This window comes from Homalodisca vitripennis, chromosome 4, assembly GCF_021130785.1.
Source record: "Homalodisca vitripennis isolate AUS2020 chromosome 4, UT_GWSS_2.1, whole genome shotgun sequence".
Classification (NCBI taxonomy): domain Eukaryota; kingdom Metazoa; phylum Arthropoda; class Insecta; order Hemiptera; family Cicadellidae; genus Homalodisca; species Homalodisca vitripennis.
The window spans coordinates 205,331,951-205,352,401 of NC_060210.1; the positions used below are offsets into that span (position 1 = coordinate 205,331,951).

General features: G+C 39.6%; 1 protein-coding gene across 4 annotated transcripts in view; it reads right to left on the bottom strand.

Moving 5' to 3' along the window:
• Positions 1 to 16,784, bottom strand: part of LOC124360939 (protein ELYS-like) — a 29,320-nt gene extending 12,536 nt beyond the window's left edge. For 2 of the 4 annotated variants that reach the window (XM_046814957.1, XM_046814958.1), the window contains exons 1-3: positions 16,617 to 16,784; positions 13,955 to 14,101; positions 10,026 to 10,206 (exon numbers count right to left, since the gene is read on the bottom strand). In XM_046814957.1, the coding sequence (XP_046670913.1) occupies positions 10,026 to 10,206; positions 13,955 to 14,101; positions 16,617 to 16,749 (461 nt within the window). In that variant the 5' untranslated portion in view covers positions 16,750 to 16,784. Of the gene's footprint in view, positions 1 to 10,025; positions 10,207 to 13,802; positions 13,926 to 13,954; positions 14,102 to 16,616 lie in introns of those variants that run through there. The other 2 variants (XM_046814959.1, XM_046814960.1) reach the window with 2 other exon arrangements.
• Between the last annotated feature and the right edge of the window lie 3,667 nt (positions 16,785 to 20,451).

Below are 20,451 nucleotides of genomic sequence, written 5' to 3' on the forward strand. Positions count from 1 at the left end.
CACTCGCAACGGCATGCACTTTAACATCAAGGGGAAAAGATGGTTGGCACAGGAAATTATCAATGTGATGAATAGAAAAATAGTTAGTAATCCTGCTGAAGTGACCACCGACAGTGAAATTACTTTAAACTTGAGGGACAAGGAAGAAGAGCTAACGAAATAGCACTATGTGATAATAATACAGATACTATTGAGCGTACTATTGTAAAGAATTCTGCAAATATTAAGTTGTTATTTATAAATATACAAGGAATTAAGTGCAAAATGGAGGAATTAGAAGTGGTGATCAACGAGAATAACTGTACAGTGATCTGCATTGCAGAGCATTGGTTGCAGTCAGAAGAAGTTGGGCTTCTAGTTCCAGAGCATTTTTTACTGGGAAACAGTTTTTGTCGCAGCCAGCATAACCATGGTGGTGTGAGCATTTTTGTTGAGAGCAATTCTATTTTTAAAACAATAGACTTAAGCATGTATTGTCAAGAACTCCATTTTGAAGTGACTGGTATAGAACTCGTTAATGAAAATGTAATAATAGTTTCGCTTTATAGATCACCTAAGGGAAGGACTGATATTTTTCTGCAAACCCTAGAAGTGCTTTTAAGATACTTGGTTGGCCTAAAATGTAAAATTGTCATAGGTGGAGATATAAATGCAGAATTTGACGTTTTAACTCAAAAAAATAGTGTTGATAGTTTTTTAAATATACTCAGACAATATAATATGTATTGCACAAATAACAAACCCACACGAGGTGAATCTTGTTTAGACAATATAATTACCAATATAGATTTACAAAATTATAAGTGTGAGATTCTGAGACCAGATTTATCTGATCATGATGCTCTGTATTTAGAAATATATTTAGATAGTTTGTGTATGTCCACTAATGGCTTGGTAAAAAATAAAACGCAGGTTGTGTTTAGGCCAATAACAAAAAGCAAAATAGTGAAGTTTAGAAAAATGTTGGCGAAAGAAGATTTTATGGCAACTTTGCAACAGAATGAGTCTGCCTGTATTTGTTTTGAAAAATTTTTCAATACATTTTTGGTTTTATTTGAAAAGTCTTTCCAAAAAAAGGTGTGTAAGTCTAATCTGGAGCTTAACAAAAAAGGTAAGCCAAGTTTGAATTGGTATACACCACAGCTTGCTATTATGAAGAACAATATTTTACTGTGTAAAGACTTGTGCAGAAAACAAGGAAATGATCAGCTTTTAACTCTGTTGAAGAATTTGAGGGGCCATTATAGATCTGCTTTGAAGGAAGCCAAGAGGGCGAAAAATGAGGAAATAATTGAAAGTTCTTCAAACAAATGTAAAGCTGCATGGACCATCATCAACAGAGCAGCAGGGAAGACTTCTTCAACCAATACGAAACCAAATATCCAACCAGATGAGTTCAACAGTTTTTGTAAAACCTCAGTGGAAGAAATCAGTTCTAAAATGAATGCTTCTCCCAGTTCAGCAGTGAGGTGTCTTGGATCATGCACTACAATGAAGTCATTTTTTAATTTTGCTTTTTGTACAGTGTCTTTGAATGAGGTGTATAATATAATTATATCTCTTAAAAGTTCAGCAACGAGAGATGTTTATGGTATGTCCAGTGATCTTTTAAAAGAAGTTGTTTTGGAAATATTGGAGCCTCTAACATATTGTATAAATCGTAATATTATAGAAGGGACATTTCCTGATTTTTTAAAGTTAAGTAGAGTGGTGCCCATTTTCAAAAAAGGGGATCCTATCAAACCAAGTAGTTATCGTCCGATCTCATGTATACCAGTGTTGGCTAAAATTTATGAGAAAGTGCTCAAGATTCAGATCTGTCACTATTTTGAATCCCATAATCTATTTAGTGACAGTCAATTTGGCTACCGCACTGGAAGATCAACTGTACAGGCCATAGATACTCTTGTGGAACAAATTTTATTAACTTTAGAAGGCGGTTGTGCAGCTCAGGTCACTTTATGTGATCTTAGCAAAGTCTTTGATACTGTGCAGCATGACGTATTGTTGGCAAAATTGCAATTTTATGGTTTTCATGGTGCAAACCTAGCTGTCTTGGAATCTTATCTCAAAGATCGTAAACAATTAGTTGAGATAGGAGGAAAGAGATCCAAAATTGTTGAAATAAATATTGGAGTCCCTCAAGGGTCAGTTTTGGGGCCATTACTATTCTTAATTTTAATAAATGACTTAAGTTTCAATCTGTTAAACTTTACCACAATTTATGCTGATGATACCTCTTTCCTTAATGTACATAAAAATATGGAACAGCTTGATTTGTTGTCTGAGGGCACTTTGTTGGAGGCAACCTCTTGGTTTGAAATCAATGGCCTTCGATTAAACAAAGATAAAACTCAAAAGTTACTTGTTTCTTTGAAATCTGTAAATATAAAACATGATGTTAATAATCTAGTTACCTTGTTAGGAATAAATATTGATTCTAAACTTTCATGGAAATGTCACATTGATAGTGTTTGTAAAAAATTGTCTAGAGTAATATTTTTACTTGCTAATTTAAGGAATCATGTAACTACCAGTTATGTACAAATGGCCTACTACTCATTTTTTGAGAGTATTATAAGGTATGGTTTAGTGGTATGGGGGAATGGGGTAGGCATAGAGAAGATTTTAATCCTGCAGAAAAAAGCAGTAAGAATATTAACTGGCTCTAAGCCATTAACTCATTGTAGACCACTTTTTGTAAAAACCAGTATTTTAACCATTGTAAATTTGTATATATTTGACGTTTTACTTTTAGTTAAGAAAGATTTTAACAAATACCTTTTAAGAAACATGACGCATTACCATAACACCAGAAATAGTAATAAGCTTGAATTACCAAGGTATAGGTTAACTAGAACCATGAATTACCATAAGTATCAGGGCTTAAAAATGTACAATAGTCTACCTGCTGCATGGCAAAATCTAGCAGAGAAAAAGTTTTCAGTAGTGTTACATGACTGGCTATCTAGAAATCCATTCTATAAATTAGACGAATATTATAAAGCCATAAAAGATATGATATGAAGTTGTAGCCTATTAAGTAGTAAGAAGTTGTAAAAGTTGTACAACATTTCATCTGAATATTAGTACTTGTATTATATCTAATTTCTAATCCTTGAGTATACCTAAGGATAAAAACTGAGAATGACAATATCTATTGCAATGTATGTAACATGCTGAAGGATAAATAAAATGTCTTATTATGTCTTAATGCTGCTCTGAACATGGTGGGAAATTGGTGCGATGAGGTTGGCCTCACTGTCAACCCCACCTAGGTTGCCTTTACCAGGAGGCGACAGATGGAGGGCATTGGTCCCTTTCTGTTCAAAGGCTCTCCCGTTGAGCTGAAGTCTGAGGTCAAGTACCTGGGCGTGATCCTAGATAGGGTTCTAAACTGGGGACCTCATCTAGAAAGGGTCATTGCCAGGGGGAAATGGTCTCTAATGCAATGCAGACGTGTGATAGGTGGGCCCTGGGGACTGAAGCCGAGGCTCTTGTACTGGCTTTATGTTTCCGTGGTCAGACCTGCACTAATGTACGGAGCTGTCGGTTGGTGGCCAAAAACGGAGGCCAAGACGGTGGTAGCTCATCTGGCGGGTATCCAAAGGAATCAGAATCAGAATATCTTTATTGTCATTTGTCAATATTACAATTGCTATAGACAACGTCAATATAACTAATATAATAAATAAAAATATTATAAGGCTACTTAGTTTATTTGAATGTCATTAACTGATATAATATATTGAACTAATTCGTACAGTGTATTTGTCAATTTAAAAAATGTAACTGTAGTATTAGTAAATACATAACAAAATAAATAGTTGAAACAATGAATTAAATTACAACTAAACAACAACTCCATTCCAGGCCTAAGGAAGGTAACAATTCGTAGCAAAAAATTCTTCAAGGGAATAAAATGCCTTACTTATAAGCCAGTTCGACAGTTTAGCTGCAAATGGTTGAAGTTCTAAGCTTCTAAACGTTTGAGGTAATTTGTTAAAACATTTAATTTGTAAATATTTATGGCTAACTAATGTTTTCCTAAGTCTAGAGGAAGGTGCAACAATATCCCGAGCTCCCCTAGTGTCATAATCATGAATTTCATCAAAGCAGATAAAGTCTTCAAAATTCTCCTTTACATATATTACATTTTGAAATATGAAAATGCCAGGAACAGTCATTACATTGTAGTCAATAAAGCATTGTTTACAATCATCTTGATAACCCAAATTGGCTAAAATTCTTACTGCCTTTCTTTGCCACGCAAAAACTTGACTGGCACCACTACTGTTACCCCAGAGCATTGAGGCATAAAGTAAGTGTGAGTGAAAGTCACTGAAATAAGAAGAGAGCAACATATTTCTACCAACACAGTTTTGTAATTTACGTAACAGAAAACAAGCCTTAGATAGTTTAGAAATTACTGAGTTAGTTTGAGCTTCCCATGATAGTTTTTGATCTAATGTTACTCCAAGTAATTTCACTGGCTTAATACAGCTCTCTGCTATGTGCAACTTTTTTAATGTGAAACAAATTGTTTCAGTTTTATCCCCATTGACTTTAAGATGGTTGACATCAAAGCACGAGTTTGCAATTTCCATCACTCGGTCATTTTGTGCTTCCACTTCTTGGAAAACTTTGCCAGTAACTAAAAAAGAAGTGTCATCTGCATATAGAATAGTCTTACATGGAATATTGGATGGCAGATCATTTATATACATAATAAAACAAGAGTGGGCCCAAAACTGACCCCTGTGGAACCCCAGCAAGGACCTCCTGAAATGAGGATTCTGAACCGGCCACTGAGACTTTGTGTAATCTGCCACAAAGATAAGTTTTAAGGAAGTGCAACGGTTTATCATCAATACCATAGTATTTCAGTTTACTCAGTAGAGTTTCATGTGATATACTATCAAAGGCCTTACTGAGATCCACAAGAGTCATATTAACATATTCACAGTTCTCAAAGCTATTTATGATATTAGTTACAACTTCATTTAGAGCTTTAGTTGTAGATCGACCAGGACGAAAGCCAAATTGGCTATTACTTAAAATGTTATATAGATCAAAGAATTCTAACAGTTGGTTCTTAACGCATGACTCCATTATTTTTGAAAACACAGATACAATACATATTGTTCTATAGTTGTCAATACATGATTTATTACCTTTCTTAAAAAGAGGTATACTCCTAGACTTTTTTAAGCAATCTGGAAATTTAGAACAGTGAAATGAAAGATTGATCAAAAATGTTAATGGCTTAACAATAGCATCAGCAATAAGTTTGATAACTTTGTTACTAAAACCAAACACATCTTCACTGTTAGAGGGTTTTAATGATCTTATTACCTTAAGTACATCAAGCTCGCTGACATATTTCAAGTAAAAGTTTCCTGGAGGCTGTTCAACATTACTTAGAAAGGAAAAATGACTAATATTATTCTTATTAATTGCCTTAGCACTATCAACTACATTTTTCCCAATGCCAATATAATAGTTTGTTATTAAATTCTTCAGCTGTAATAGGTGGTATTGGATTTTCCCGTTTATAGTAATTACCAACCTCAGACTTTATTATTTTCCATGCGGCTGAACATTTATTCTTTGAATTTTTTAATATGTTCTCATTATGCAAGATTTTTGCTTCTTTAATTTTACTCCTGTAAAACTTCTTTTTGGCAATGTAACACTTCTTAAGTAATATATTGTTTTTGTAATGAGGAATTTTTAGCAAATCCTGTAACATAATTACCGTGCTTCTCATTTTTCTTAAGCCACTGTCAAACCAAGAAGTATTATTCTTACTTTGATTTCTCTGTTTAACATTTTTAGTTTTTCTTGGACAACTATTATTGTATACTATTGATAATTTACTTAAAAAATAATCATATGCAATATCTACATCTTCTATGTTATACAACAAGTTCCAATTTAATAAAGAACTTATTTCTGTGAACTCTTGCAATGTTTCAATCACTTAGCTTCCTGTAAGAGATTTTAACAGTTTGGGGAACAGTAAGTGGAGCAGTGAATTCAAAATAAACAATAGAATGGTCTGAGATTCTCTCCTTCCATAAGCGGTTTTTATACAAATTATTATCTAAGTCTGTGTAGCTATATTGTCAATACAACTGTTATTTCTTGTTGGGAGTTTATTTACGCAGTAAAGATTGAATGATTTTAGAAGGTTTACAAACATTACAGTGTCTTGCTCTCCACTCTTTAGAATGTCAATATTAAAATCCCCCCCTAATACAATTTTACATTTAGGCTTTTTTCTTTGAATAAAGCATAAGAGATTATCAAGATTAGCCAAAAACATTTGGCACATAGAGCTAGGAGTCCTATATACAGATATAAAAATTACATTCCAAATATTTACATGTATACAAACAGCTTCAAGTAAACCAATTTGGGTTAAATGGGCGATATCAATCACCTCAAAAGCAATATTGTCATTAACAAGAATAGAAGCACCTCCATAAGCATTTTCTCTGCAAAAGGCAGCAGCTAAACTAAAACCTACAGGAACATACAAGGAGACTTCCATTTTGTGCAGCCAGTGCTCATTAATAAGGACAATGTCGCAATTGGCTTCATCTAAAATAACAGCTAACTCATTTAACTTGTTCCTTATTGACTGGATATTTAAATGCATGATGCGTACAGTTTTGGTGTTATTTGATTTCAAATTAACCAGTTTGTGACTTAAACTAGACTTAAAATTATATACAGAATTTACATCATCACTCTTGTTGCAAAGGATGGCCTGCCTTGCTATCACTGGGGCTTTTCCTAGTGCGCCAGGCGGGGCTCTGGACTGTTGTCTTAACCTTGCCCCACTGGACATTGTCATTCGGGCTATGGCCAGGAGGAGTGCCTACTGTCTTCAGCAGATGTGACTCTGGTCAGGCTGCAGCGGTGGGCACTGCAGAATTAGCACCCTGATACAGGAGGATTTTCTGCACATGATCTCTGATCAGATGCAACAAAGTTTTCCTTTGACCCTTTAGGATTATTGTACCCTCTAGGGATGATTGGTCAGAGGGAAGGAAACCTCTTCCACCAGCGGAGCTCGAACGGTTCAGAGACGGCTCTACGCTGGAATTCTAGGAGTGAGACCATGTAGGGAGCTGGTGGTCCCTATGGGTCTGTCTGTATCCGACAGTCTTTCAAGCGGAGGTCACAAGCTATATTGGAATGTGCTCGTGAGAATCTTCGTGTGCGATATAGGAGCAAATCCAAACTGGTTTGGGATTGCTATCAGGCTATTTCCTCCCTTGCCAGAATCAACAATGTAACCGTTTGTTGGGTTCCTGGTCATGAGGGAATTCTTGGGACCGAGAGAGCTGATGCCCTGGCCAACCAGGGCTCAGCGACTATTATGACGGGCCCTCAACCGTTCTGCGGTGTTCCAAGGTATGAATCCTCTAGGGTTGTCTCGAAATGGATTCGCGTGGAGCATGAGAGAAGGTGGAGGTTGCATCTGGGGTTTGAGAATAAGTAGAATGGTATTACAGTCACCTTCCTCCAGGGTGGCTTCAGACCTTCTCTCATTAAACAGATCAATGTCTTCTTAGGTTATTGGTCTCATTACGGGACATGGTCATCTGAGGAAGCATCTTCACAGAGTCGGCATCCTTCAGGAGGATCTGATCTGTAGAAGGTGTAATGAGCAGGAGGAGACTGCTGAGCACCTGCTCTTTGATTGCCCTGCAATAGCAAGAGAGCGGTATGGCACATTTGGTAGTTTGGACAGGGGTGGTGAATTTTCCCAGGAGGACTTGATAGGTTGTTTTCAGCGGTGGGCCTCATGGTGTGTTTCCGGGGTGCGCAAAAAGCCCTTGAAGCTTAAGTGCATGGCAGTAGGCCGCCCCAAGGGAGAAAAAAAACCCGTTCAGTGCGGCGGGCCCACATCAGGGCTCACGCGCCATTTGTCAAACATTGTCTCAGTGTGATCTCGCCACTCGCAGTAGACGGTCGATTTGCAGCCGTGTATTCAGTGACGTCCAAGAGTCATCCCTGGTATCCTCCGTTCTGGCGTAACCCGCGCGTGGCTGGCCCCTATGTGGGCCCACTTTCAAGTTCACTTCTTTTAAGTGTTTTTGTGTATTTTTACGATTGTGTTTTTTAATTGTGAGTGTTTAGTTTGTTTTTGTTTACCAAAATGGATCCTTCTCAGCCTAGTTGTTTCGGTCTCAGTAGTGGTAGAGCTAGGAATATGGACGAAAATGACAGTGACGGATCTATTGACCCTATGCAAAGGATTGTTGACAACACTTCAGAATCATCATCTGATGAAGACACCAGTGAAGATGAGGCTGATATTGAAGTGGTATGTCCAACGTGGAGCATTCATACAGGTGGGTTACAAAGCATTGAATTTGTCAATTGGTCGATTCATTGCTGGTGCCGATTCCTGGTACTGGCTCTCCGATTGATTTTTTCAATCTCCTTCTGGGCGATATTTTCCTTCAGAACATTTGCAAGCTAAGCAAGTCTTATGCATTGAACAATGTTTATGCTCAGCCAAACCTGACCCCCAAATCCCGAATCAATGCCTGGAAGGATCTGACAATGCCAGAATTAAAAACATTTTTGGGTATTTTGATCCTTACCGGCACCATCAAGATGAACCGTGTGCAGGACTATTGGAAAACGGACTATTTATTTAACCTGAAATGTTTTAGCTAATTTATGTCCAGAGACAGATTTCTCTCGATCTTGCGATGTCTACACTTCAGTAGGCCAAGTGGTAACAGCCTCGATCATGCCAATCCTACTGAAAAAATCAAGTTTGTTTATTTTACAAAATAAAATGAAATCTATGTACTACCCCCAAAAAGAATTGTCACTTGACGAAGCTATGGTGCTTTGGAGGGGTAGGTTACACTCCAGACAGTACATCCAGGGTAAGCGTCACAAGTATGGTGTGAAATTATACACGCTTACTGACCACCAGGGTTTCATACTAAAATTTTCGTTGTATTCCAGTCAGTTAGACAACATTGTTGGAGGTAAAGGACACACTGAAAAAGTGGTCCTACATCTTCTGAAGGATTACTTGGGGCACGGGCACTCAGTTTATATGGATAATTTTAATAATAGCTACGCCCTAGCCTCTAAACTGTTGTCCAAAAAAACCTATTGCACAGGAACGTTGTGTTCTGATGGGAAATTCATTCCCAAAGAAGTGTCCAGTAAGTCCCTAAAAAAGGGAGAAACAATTGCAACAGAGAGAAACAGGGAGAAATAAATAGTAACAGGAACTGTACTAGATTATATCCAGCAAATAAGTGACTGTGCGGTACAATCAATAAACTCAGATCGCGTCAGAGTTCCGTCATTACGTTACCCTCAGGATATGCGGCGGGCCCACATGTGGGCCCAAGCTTAACCGGACACATCCCCGGAATTGCAGTTTGACACATCATTCCCGTCTTCTATCAACACAACGTAAGATTTGACAAAAAAAATTTTTAGCATCCCTCCCTCGTATTTTTGCCACAGTGAATGTGTTAATAGATGCTCAAATGATTCTCACTCACAGTATGGTAAGAGAAGACCAAGTCCCATAACTTGAAGCAGCTTGTGTTATAGCCTACAAATAGTTCTATTAAATGCTCAAATGATTCACACTCACAGTATGGTAAGAGAAGACAAGTCCCATAACTTGAAGCAGCTTGTGTTATAGCCTACAAATAGTTCTATTAAATGCTCAAATGATTCACACTCACAGTATGGTAAGAGAAGACAAGTCCCATAACTTGAAGCAGCTTGTGTTATAGCCTACAAATAGTTCTATTAAATGCTCAAATGATTCACACTCACAGTATGGTAAGAGAAGACAAGTCCCATAACTTGAAGCAGCTTGTGTTATAGCCTACAAATAGTTCTATTAAATGCTCAAATGATTCACACTCACAGTATGGTAAGAGAAGACAAGTCCCATAACTTGAAGCAGCTTGTGTTATAGCCTACAAATAGTTCTATTAAATGCTCAAATGATTCACACTCACAGTATAGTAAGAGAAGACAAGTCCCATAATTGGAAGCAGCTTGTGTTGTAGCCTACAGCCAGGGTGGAGATCTGGGGGAAGTAGCGGAGTGCTGACACAGCCAGGAACTCCCGTGGCATGCGACCCAGTATGTTCTGTACTCCAGGGTGTGTTGCAGACCTCTGCCTCTGAAGTGTCTCCTCTAAAACACAAAACAGTAGACACAGATACAGATATAGTTGGCATCATTGTTATCAGGCTTTACAATAATGTCAATATTTTTTTTATTTTTAAAGTAAACAGAACATAATTTAAACCTCTTTTAAGAAAGTTATATTGTGCACAAACACACAGCTGATCAATCAGTAACAGGGACTAAAGTTTACGATCAACTAGGCCGGTCGCAATGACGTTGTAGCTGAGATGCTTTGGTTTCATAGTTGTTGGTCTGCTGTTTTGGTGAGTGTTCTGTCAGAATGTTGTGGTTATGTTTACATGTTTGTTTATAATAAAATGTAAGGAAATTGTGAAAGTAATATGGATCGTTCAAGGGCAACACCGAGTGAAAATACTCTTAGAAGAGTAGCGGAAGACGAGTTCCTAAATGACAACTTTGTAAGTGATATTTTTTGAACCTGAAACATCTCAAAATGAAAGTAATGATAGTGTGGTAGTGACCCTGACTACAACCCAGATCATGAACTATCTCAGAATAGAGGAAGTAATACATTTTTATTTTGAGATCTAAATTAGTCAAATTCATGATGAAGACGAGTCTACGCGAGTAGACCTCAAACTTTGTCAATTCTACACCAACCTAGATCTAGGGGTAGAACAAAGACTTGCTAGATCTAATGTAGTAATGACAGCAAAACTGATTAGGAAGATGGAACAGGTTGGGTGGAAGTTAATGAAGAAAATGACAATGACTATGCACAAAACTGTCATGTCTCACACTGTTGGTTCAGCATACAATATCGTCTGCCAAGTCTCTGAATGTCACTTCTATCAGCTTACTCCTATTCTACACTACTGACTCCCCAACTTCCCAATGTGAAGTGACTCACCATTAAGCCATAGAGTGAGGGTAGAACTGTCATGTCTCACACTGTTGGTTCAGCATACAATATAGTCAGCCAAGTCTCTGAATGTCACTTCTATCAGCTTACTCCTATTCTACACTACTGACTCCCCAACTTCCCAATGTGAAGTGACTCACCATTAAGCCATAGAGTGAGGGTAGAACTGTCATGTCTCACACTGTTGGTTCAGCATACAATATAGTCAGTCAAGTCTCTGAATGTCACTTCTATCAGCTTACTCCTATTCTACACTACTGACTCCCCAACTTCCCAATGTGAAGTTACTCACCATTAAGCCATAGAGTGAGGGTAGAACTGTCATGTCTCACACTGTTGGTTCAGCATACAATATAGTCAGCCAAGTCTCTGAATGTCACTTCTATCAGCTTACTCCTATTCTACACTACTGACTCCCCAACTTCCCAATGTGAAGTTACTCACCATTAAGCCATAGAGTGAGGGTAGAACTGTCATGTCTCACACTGTTGGTTCAGCATACAATATAGTCAGTCAAGTCTCTGAATGTCACTTCTATCAGCTTACTCCTATTCTACACTACTGACTCCCCAACTTCCCAATGTGAAGTTACTTACCATTAAGCCAAAGAGCGAGGGTAGAACTGCCATGTCTCACACTGTTGGTTCAGCATACAATATAGTCAGCCAAGTCTCTGAATGTCACTTCTATCAGCTTACTCCTATTCTACACTACTGACTCCCCAACTTCCCAATGTGAAGTTACTCACCATTAAGCCATAGAGTGAGGGTAGAACTGTCATGTCTCACACTGTTGGTTCAGCATACAATATAGTCAGCCAAGTCTCTGAATGTCACTTCTATCAGCTTACTCCTATTCTACACTACTGACTCCCCAACTTCCCAATGTGAAGTTACTCACCATTAAGCCATAGAGTGAGGGTAGAACTGTCATGTCTCACACTGTTGGTTCAGCATACAATATAGTCAGCCAAGTCTCTGAATGTCACTTCTATCAGCTTACTCCTATTCTACACTACTGACTCCCCAACTTCCCAATGTGAAGTTACTCACCATTAAGCCAAAGAGCGAGGGTAGAACTGTCATGTCTCACACTGTTGGTTCAGCATACAATATAGTCAGCCAAGTCTCTGAATGTCACTTCTATCAGCTTACTCCTATTCTACACTACTGACTCCCCAACTTCCCAATGTGAAGTTACTTACCATTAAGCCAAAGAGCGAGGGTAGAACTGTCATGTCTCACACTGTTGGTTCAGCATACAATATAGTCAGCCAAGTCTCTGAATGTCACTTCTATCAGCTTACTCCTATTCTACACTACTGACTCCCCAACTTCCCAATGTGAAGTTACTCACCATTAAGCCATAGAGTGAGGGTAGAACTGTCATGTCTCACACTGTTGGTTCAGCATACAATATAGTCAGCCAAGTCTCTGAATGTCACTTCTATCAGCTTACTCCTATTCTACACTACTGACTCTCCAACTTCCCAATGTGAAGTTACTCACCATTAAGCCATAGAGTGAGGGTAGAACTGTCATGTCTCACACTGTTGGTTCAGCATACAATATAGTCAGCCAAGTCTCTGAATGTCACTTCTATCAGCTTACTCCTATTTTACACTACTGACTCCCCAACTTCCCAATGTGAAGTTACTCACCATTAAGCCAAAGAGCGAGGGTAGAACTGTCATGTCTCACACTGTTGGTTCAGCATACAATATAGTCAGCCAAGTCTCTGAATGTCACTTCTATCAGCTTACTCCTATTCTACACTACTGACTCCCCAACTTCCCAATGTGAAGTTACTTACCATTAAGCCAAAGAGCGAGGGTAGAACTGTCATGTCTCACACTGTTGGTTCAGCATACAATATAGTCAGCCAAGTCTCTGAATGTCACTTCTATCAGCTTACTCCTATTCTACACTACTGACTCCCCAACTTCCCAATGTGAAGTTACTCACCATTAAGCCAAAGAGCGAGGGTAGAACTGTCATGTCTCACACTGTTGGTTCAGCATACAATATAGTCAGCCAAGTCTCTGAATGTCACTTCTATCAGTTTACTACTATTCTACACTACTGACTCCCCTACTTCCCAATGTGAAGTTACTCACCATTAAGCCATAGAGTGAGGGTAGGACTGCCATGCCTTACACTGTTGGTCCTGCACTCAATATCGTCTGCCAAGTCTCTGAGTGTCACTTCCATCAGCTTACTCCTATTCTATACTACTGACTCCCCAACTTCCCAATGTGAAGTTACTTACCATTAAGCCAAAGAGCGAGGGTAGAACTGTCATGTCTCACACTGTTGGTTCAGCATACAATATAGTCAGTCAAGTCTCTGAATGTCACTTCTATCAGCTTACTCCTATTCTACACTACTGACTCCCCAACTTCCCAATGTGAAGTTACTTACCATTAAGCCAAAGAGCAAGGGTAGAACTGCCATGTCTCACACTGTTGGTTCAGCATACAATATAGTCAGCCAAGTCTCTGAATGTCACTTCTATCAGCTTACTCCTATTCTACACTACTGACTCCCCAACTTCCCAATGTGAAGTTACTCACCATTAAGCCATAGAGTGAGGGTAGAACTGCCATGCCTTACACTGTTGGTCCTGTTCTCAATATCGTCAGTCAAGTCTTTGAATGTCACTTCTATCAGCTTACTCCTATTCTACTGACTCCCCAACTTCCCAATGTGAAGTTACTTACCATTAAGCCATAGAGCGAGGGTAGAACTGCCTAGCCTTACACTGTTGGTCCTGCACTCAATATCGTCTGCCAAGTCTCTGAGTGTCACTTCCATCAGCTTACTCCTATTCTACACTACTGACTCCCCAACTTCCCAATGTGAAGTTACTTACCATTAAGCCATAGAGCGAGGGTAGAACTGCCATGCCTTATACTGTTGGTCCTGCACTCAATATCGTCTGCCAAGTCTCTGAGTGTCACTTCCATCAGCTTACTCTGTTTATGCTCATCGTAAATGCTATGATGATAATCTTCAATACCTAAAAAAAATTGATTTTAACATTGAAATTACATTGATTAATCTAAATTACTGAACTTGAATATTAACAGAATAACTTCATTTAAATAGAATTCTTAACAAAACCAATTATAGGATATTATTCTTTAATAAATTTTATAATGGGCAATCACTTGTTATTTTTAGCAGTCCTACAGTGAAACCTTGTTATTTCACCTAAAAATAACATAAATTTAGGATAAAAAAAAAAACCATGGGTGTTTATTGCAAAGTATCTCAGGTCTACCATGTCTAATGTTTTCAGTCAGTGTTTTAATACATTTCGTTGCATTATAATTTTGCAAATTCAAGGGATGCTGAATGGGTGATGATATCTCCAGCCACTCACACCAGGAGAGTAACAGATTGTGGAAGAGGACATGTACAATAGATAACAAGGTGCCTCTGTGTTATCACAGATCAGCAGGATGCTGAATGGGTGCTGATATCTCCAGCCACTCACACCAGGAGAGTAACAGATTGTGGAAGAGGACATGTACAATAGATAACAAGGTGCCTCTGTGTTATCACAGATCAGCAGGATGCTGAATGGGTGCTGATATCTCCAGCCACTCACACCAGGAGAGTAACAGATTGTGGAAGAGGACATGTACAATAGATAACAAGGTGCCTCTGTGTTATCACAGACAGCAGGATGCTGAATGGGTGCTGGTATCTACAAGCTACTCTCACCAGGGGAGTACAGATTATGGAAGAGGACATGAACAACAGATAACAAGGTGCCTCTGTGTTATCACAGACAGCAGGATGCTGAATGGGTACTGGTATCTACAAGCTACTCTCACCAGGGGAGTACAGATTGTGGAAGAGGACATGAACAACAGATAACAAGGTGCCTCTGTGTTATCACAGACAGCAGGATGCTGAATGGGTGCTGGTATCTACAAGCTACTCTCACCAGGGGAGTACAGATTGTGGAAGAGGACATGAACAACAGATAACAAGGTGCCTCTGTGTTATCACAGACAGCAGGATGCTGAATGGGTGCTGGTATCTACAAGCTACTCTCACCAGGGGAGTACAGATTATGGAAGAGGACATGAACAACAGATAACAAGGTGCCTCTGTGTTATCACAGACAGCAGGATGCTGAATGGGTGCTGGTATCTACAAGCTACTCTCACCAGGGGAGTACAGATTGTGGAAGAGGACATGAACAACAGATAACAAGGTGCCTCTGTGTTATCACAGACAGCAGGATGCTGAATGGGTGCTGGTATCTACAAGCTACTCTCACCAGGGGAGTACAGATTATGGAAGAGGACATGAACAACAGATAACAAGGTGCCTCTGTGTTATCACAGACAGCAGGATGCTGAATGGGTGCTGGTATCTACAAGCTACTCTCACCAGGGGAGTACAGATTGTGGAAGAGGACATGAACAACAGATAACAAGGTGCCTCTGTGTTATCAGAGGTCAGCAGGATGCTGAATGGGTGCTGGTATCTACAAGCTACTCTCACCAGCGGAGTACAGATTGTGGAAGAGGACATGAACAACAGATAACAAGGTGCCTCTGTGTTATCACAGACAGCAGGATGCTGAATGGGTGCTGGTATCTACAAGCTACTCTCACCAGGGGAGTACAGATTGTGGAAGAGGACATGAACAACAGATAACAAGGTGCCTCTGTGTTATCACAGGTCGGGGTTAAGCTGAATGGGTGCTGGTATCTACAAGCCACTCTTACCAGGGGAGTACAGATTGTGGAAAAGGACATGTACAGCAGATGACAAGGTGCCTCTGTGTTATCGCTGGTCGGGGTTAAGCTGAATGGGTGCTGGTATCTACAAGCCACTCTTACCAGGGGAGTACAGATTGTGGAAAAGGACATGTACAACAGATGAAAAGGTGCCTCTGTGTTATCGCTGGTCGGGGTTAAGCTGAATGGGTGCTGGTATCTACAAGCCACTCTTACCAGGGGAGTGCAGATTGTGGAAAAGGACATGTACAACAGATGACAAGGTGCCTCTGTGTTATCGCTGGTCGGGGTTAAGCTGAATGGGTGCTGGTATCTACAAGCCACTCTTACCAGGGAGTGCAGATTGTGGAAAAGGACATGTACAACAGATGAAAAGGTGCCTCTGTGTTCCCACTAGCCAGCAGGATGCTGACATTCATTAGAGAGTTGTATTATCTACAAAAGTTTTTATCTACATTAAAACGATTCAATTCAAGTTTTGATGATAATTAATTATCTTACTTTCTGGGTGTTCTTCTGGTACCTAATAATACATTGTGATTTCTACACCCGTTGAAGTTATTATTTAATTTTGTATTAAAATAACTGAGTCATTGTTACTCCCCTTTAGGTTTGTTTTCTAGTCCTAGCTGTCATTTAATAAAGAAAATGCTGTACACTTAACTTTTTAAAGCTTTGTTTAAACTCTGGAGATTACAAAAATAAACTCTATGTTATTTGGGATATCCCCATTTAAACTTCTTACAAGACTGGATGTAGCAGCAGTTAACTTACATTTCTGAAGACCTTTCCACCAGACATCGAGCAGATACACTTTGCCAGAATTGGTTCCAACAGCAATGATCCCATTCCAGAACTTGAGTAGCCCCGACAGTCTCTCCTCTCGAGCGTCAGTCTTAGACACCATACCCAATGCTGCTATCTGGAAATATATCAGATATTTCTGAAATCTCTTCCACCAGACATGGAATAGATATATTTTGTCAGTATTGCGAGTAGACAAGGTCGGTTCTGTACAATTAACAAATAAACAAAATACTTCCATCTGAACTCTACTTTTAACTCTACTGAGTTTGGTGGCAGACCTAGTCTGCTGAAGTTTGACTGCGTATGTATGGCTGCGTCTAATTTATGTTGTTTCGCCGTTATTACCGGTGAATTGTATTACCAGTGTTGTCCGGTAGTTTTATCGAGATCCAGTGCGTTAATATTGTTTATCGACGGCGCTGGACATTTGTAAGTAGTTGAATGTGACGCTCTGTGACTAACCAGATTGAACAAGCAGGCTGCAGTGGACTCGTTATCTGTCAACGCTTTCATCCTATGCGCAGGCAGTGTGCGCCGCTACCAACTGCAGCCGCCGCCGCCTGATTGTCCCCGCTTGTGTCTAACTGCTGTACAGTACGGCCAGACCAGCTCGGCTGTACCTACCCGCTGTGAAGGTTTATTGTTGCGCCTTCAATTTCTACGCTGCAACTACATTTCTTACGTGTATTTGGGCTTGCAGTTACTTATGTGTAGGCGATTGACATTGCGTCACCTAAAGTGATTATTAAAGGGCATAGACATTGGCCAGCAAAAATAAATAAAATCCTTGACAAGTCATAAAAAACTGTAATCAGGAAGGAGTTTGAAGGAGTTTTGTTTTTCGCAAGATGATTAACAATGAGGAGATATTGTTTACAAGTGAAACTGACGACAATCTTCAGATCTGTCTTATTTCTTTGACTTCTGAGCTGAACGCTCTAATGACTAACTATCCAGAACTTGACTTCACTAACCTCAGTATGCATATCAGTGATCTTCTAAATAAAATTGATAAACAAAACTCCTCATATAAATGCTGCCTAAGTGATCTCACTCATTCAAGTAATGAACTTCAGTTACTTTCAACGAAGCTTGACTTAGAAAAGGAACAGAGAAGGAACGAAATGAACAACTCTTTTAAAATCCTGGACGAATCGAACGTTGAGATTGTCGACCTTAAAAAACAAGTCCAATCGTTGCTTGACGAACTACGGCAGCGAGAGCTTCACATCTCAACGCTCATCGCCGAGAACAACACCTTGTCTGACGATGTTCGCAGTATTAAAGCCAAGCTTTTGTTGTTGTCTGAGTCCAATGAAAAAAACGATTTAACTATAAAAAATCTCAGTTATAAGCTAGATTTATTAACTGCTGAACTCAGTGTAAATAGTATTAGTGACAAAAAATGTAGTTCTTACAAATGGGTTGAGGAGCATATTATTTCGGATTATTTTTCAGCTATTGCTAATAGTGTGAAGGGTAGAGATGAAATTTTTATTGTTTAACCCAGCTGTTTCTCATTTGTTAAAAGTTGGTACACCTGAGGCGATTAATGACACTTTGTCCAACTCCACTTTCAATAATGCCAAGTATGTATTTCTTTGTGTAAATAACAGTGTTGATAAGCAGAGAGCTGACTCTGGAACACACTGGTCCCTTTTATTTATTGATCGAGGTGTATGTAAGGCTTACCACATTGACTCTGTTTTAGGTGTAAATTTGAGCTCAGCAGTAAACATTTTAAGAAATTTAAATGTACCTCAATCTAGTCTAGTAGAGATCAAATGTCAACAGCAGGCGAATGATTTTGAATGTGGTCTCAATGTAATTGTCAATGCAAAATTCATTGTTAATTACTATTGTTCTCCTAGACGTAAGGAAGAATTCACTGATTGGTTCTATTGTAATGTTGTAACTTTACCTGACTGTCCATCACCTGCCCTCAACTCTGTCCACCCCCCCCCCCCCCCACCCCCCCCCCCCCCCACCCCCCCCCCCCCCCACCCCCCCCCCCCCCCACCCCCCCCCCCCCCCACCCCCCCCCCCCCCCACCAAATATAGGCATTCACTGTGGTGGTTATATGGGCTACTATATCCGTCTAGCCCATATTACAACCCCTTCAAGATTTGTTTTTTTTCTGTTACAGATGCCTAGGAAAGTTTTAAATCCACGTAAGAAGAAACATAATCGGCAATGTTGGGACCAAGACAAAATGAAAGCGGCAATTAAAGCTGTGTCAGAGAAGAAGATGGGCTTTTTAAAAGCTTCCAAAGAATTTTCGGTACCTCGGACTACGCTTCTAAGACTAGTTTATCTGTGAATACCTCCTGAAGAAGCGGTTTCAAGAAAAGTGGGAAGGAAACCAATTATGCCCAGTGAAATGGAAGACTAACTGGTTCACTATTTGCTTCTTATGGAACAAAAGTTTTATGGTCTAACGAGAGATGATGTTAGGCGTTTAGCCTTTCAACTGTGCGAAAGGAATGGAGTAGACCATCCATTCTCTGGTATTGGAATGGCTGGCAGAGCGTGGTTTGACCACTTTTTACACCGTCATAAGGATGTGTTGTCTATTCTAAAACCAACAGCTACATCATTTTCTAGAGCTAATGGCTTCAATGAAGATGCTGTTAATAGGATTTTGTATATCCTAGAGGCAGAGTTAATAAAGTGCAACTATGCTCCTGACCGCATATTTAATGTGGATGAGACCGGTTTATCCGTCGTACAGAGTAAGGTACCTAAAGTTTGTGGGCCTTAAAGGTAAACGGCAAGTTGGTGCCTTAAGTGCTGCCGAAAGAGGGTCTCTTGTGACTGTTGTGTGTTGTATGAGCGCCAGTGGGACATTTGTTCCACCACTGATGATTTTTCCTAGGAAAAACATGACAGATGTCTTGATGAAAGGTGCTCCTCCTGGTTCCATAGGAAGAGCCCATCCATCTGGTTGGATTCAAGGAAATTTATTCACCGAGTGGTTAAACCATTTCATCAAAAAATTTAACCCTACAAAGGAAAGTCCGGTTCTTCTTATCCTTGATGGGCATAACACCCACACTAAGAATATTGATGTCGTAGATATTGCAAGACGCAACCACATAACAATAATTAGCTTACCACCCCATACCTCTCACAAGATGCAGCCACTGGGCAAATCATTCATGTCTCCACTCAAACATCATTATAGTGAAAATGTTAGGCAATGGATGCTCCATAATAATAAACCACTCGGACCGTATAACATAGCTGAGCTGTTTGGAAAAGCCTATCTAAGGTGCCAAAGTGGTAAAATAGCCGTCCATGGTTTCGAAGTTTGTGGAATATATCCATGCAACCGAAACATCTTTTCAAATGTGGACTTTGGTCCTTCAAATATGGAAGAGTTGGACATAGACACTCTTCGTGCTCATAAGGGCAGGAAGAAATCCATAAACACTCCATGTCTTGCGCCTCAAGAGGACATTATCAATGGCTCAGGGACCGCACCCCAAGCCACTGGGAGCACACAACAGCTTCAGAAATCTAGCGCAGTCCAGAGCAACACACCCTGTGCTAAAGACCTAGCAGAAGCTGGTCCTTCAGGCATGTCATCCATGTCAATGAAAAAGGCAATGGTTTTCACCAAGAGACATTTTACCTGTTCCAAAAAACAAGAAAAGATTGACAAATAAAGGACCCAAACCAGCAAAAGCAGCAGTTATAACATCGTCACCATATAAATTAAATTTGGAAGAAGCTAAGAGAAAAAGTGAGGAAAAGGAAGGTGATAAGCAAAGGAAGGTGAAAATCCGTGAAGAAAAGAAG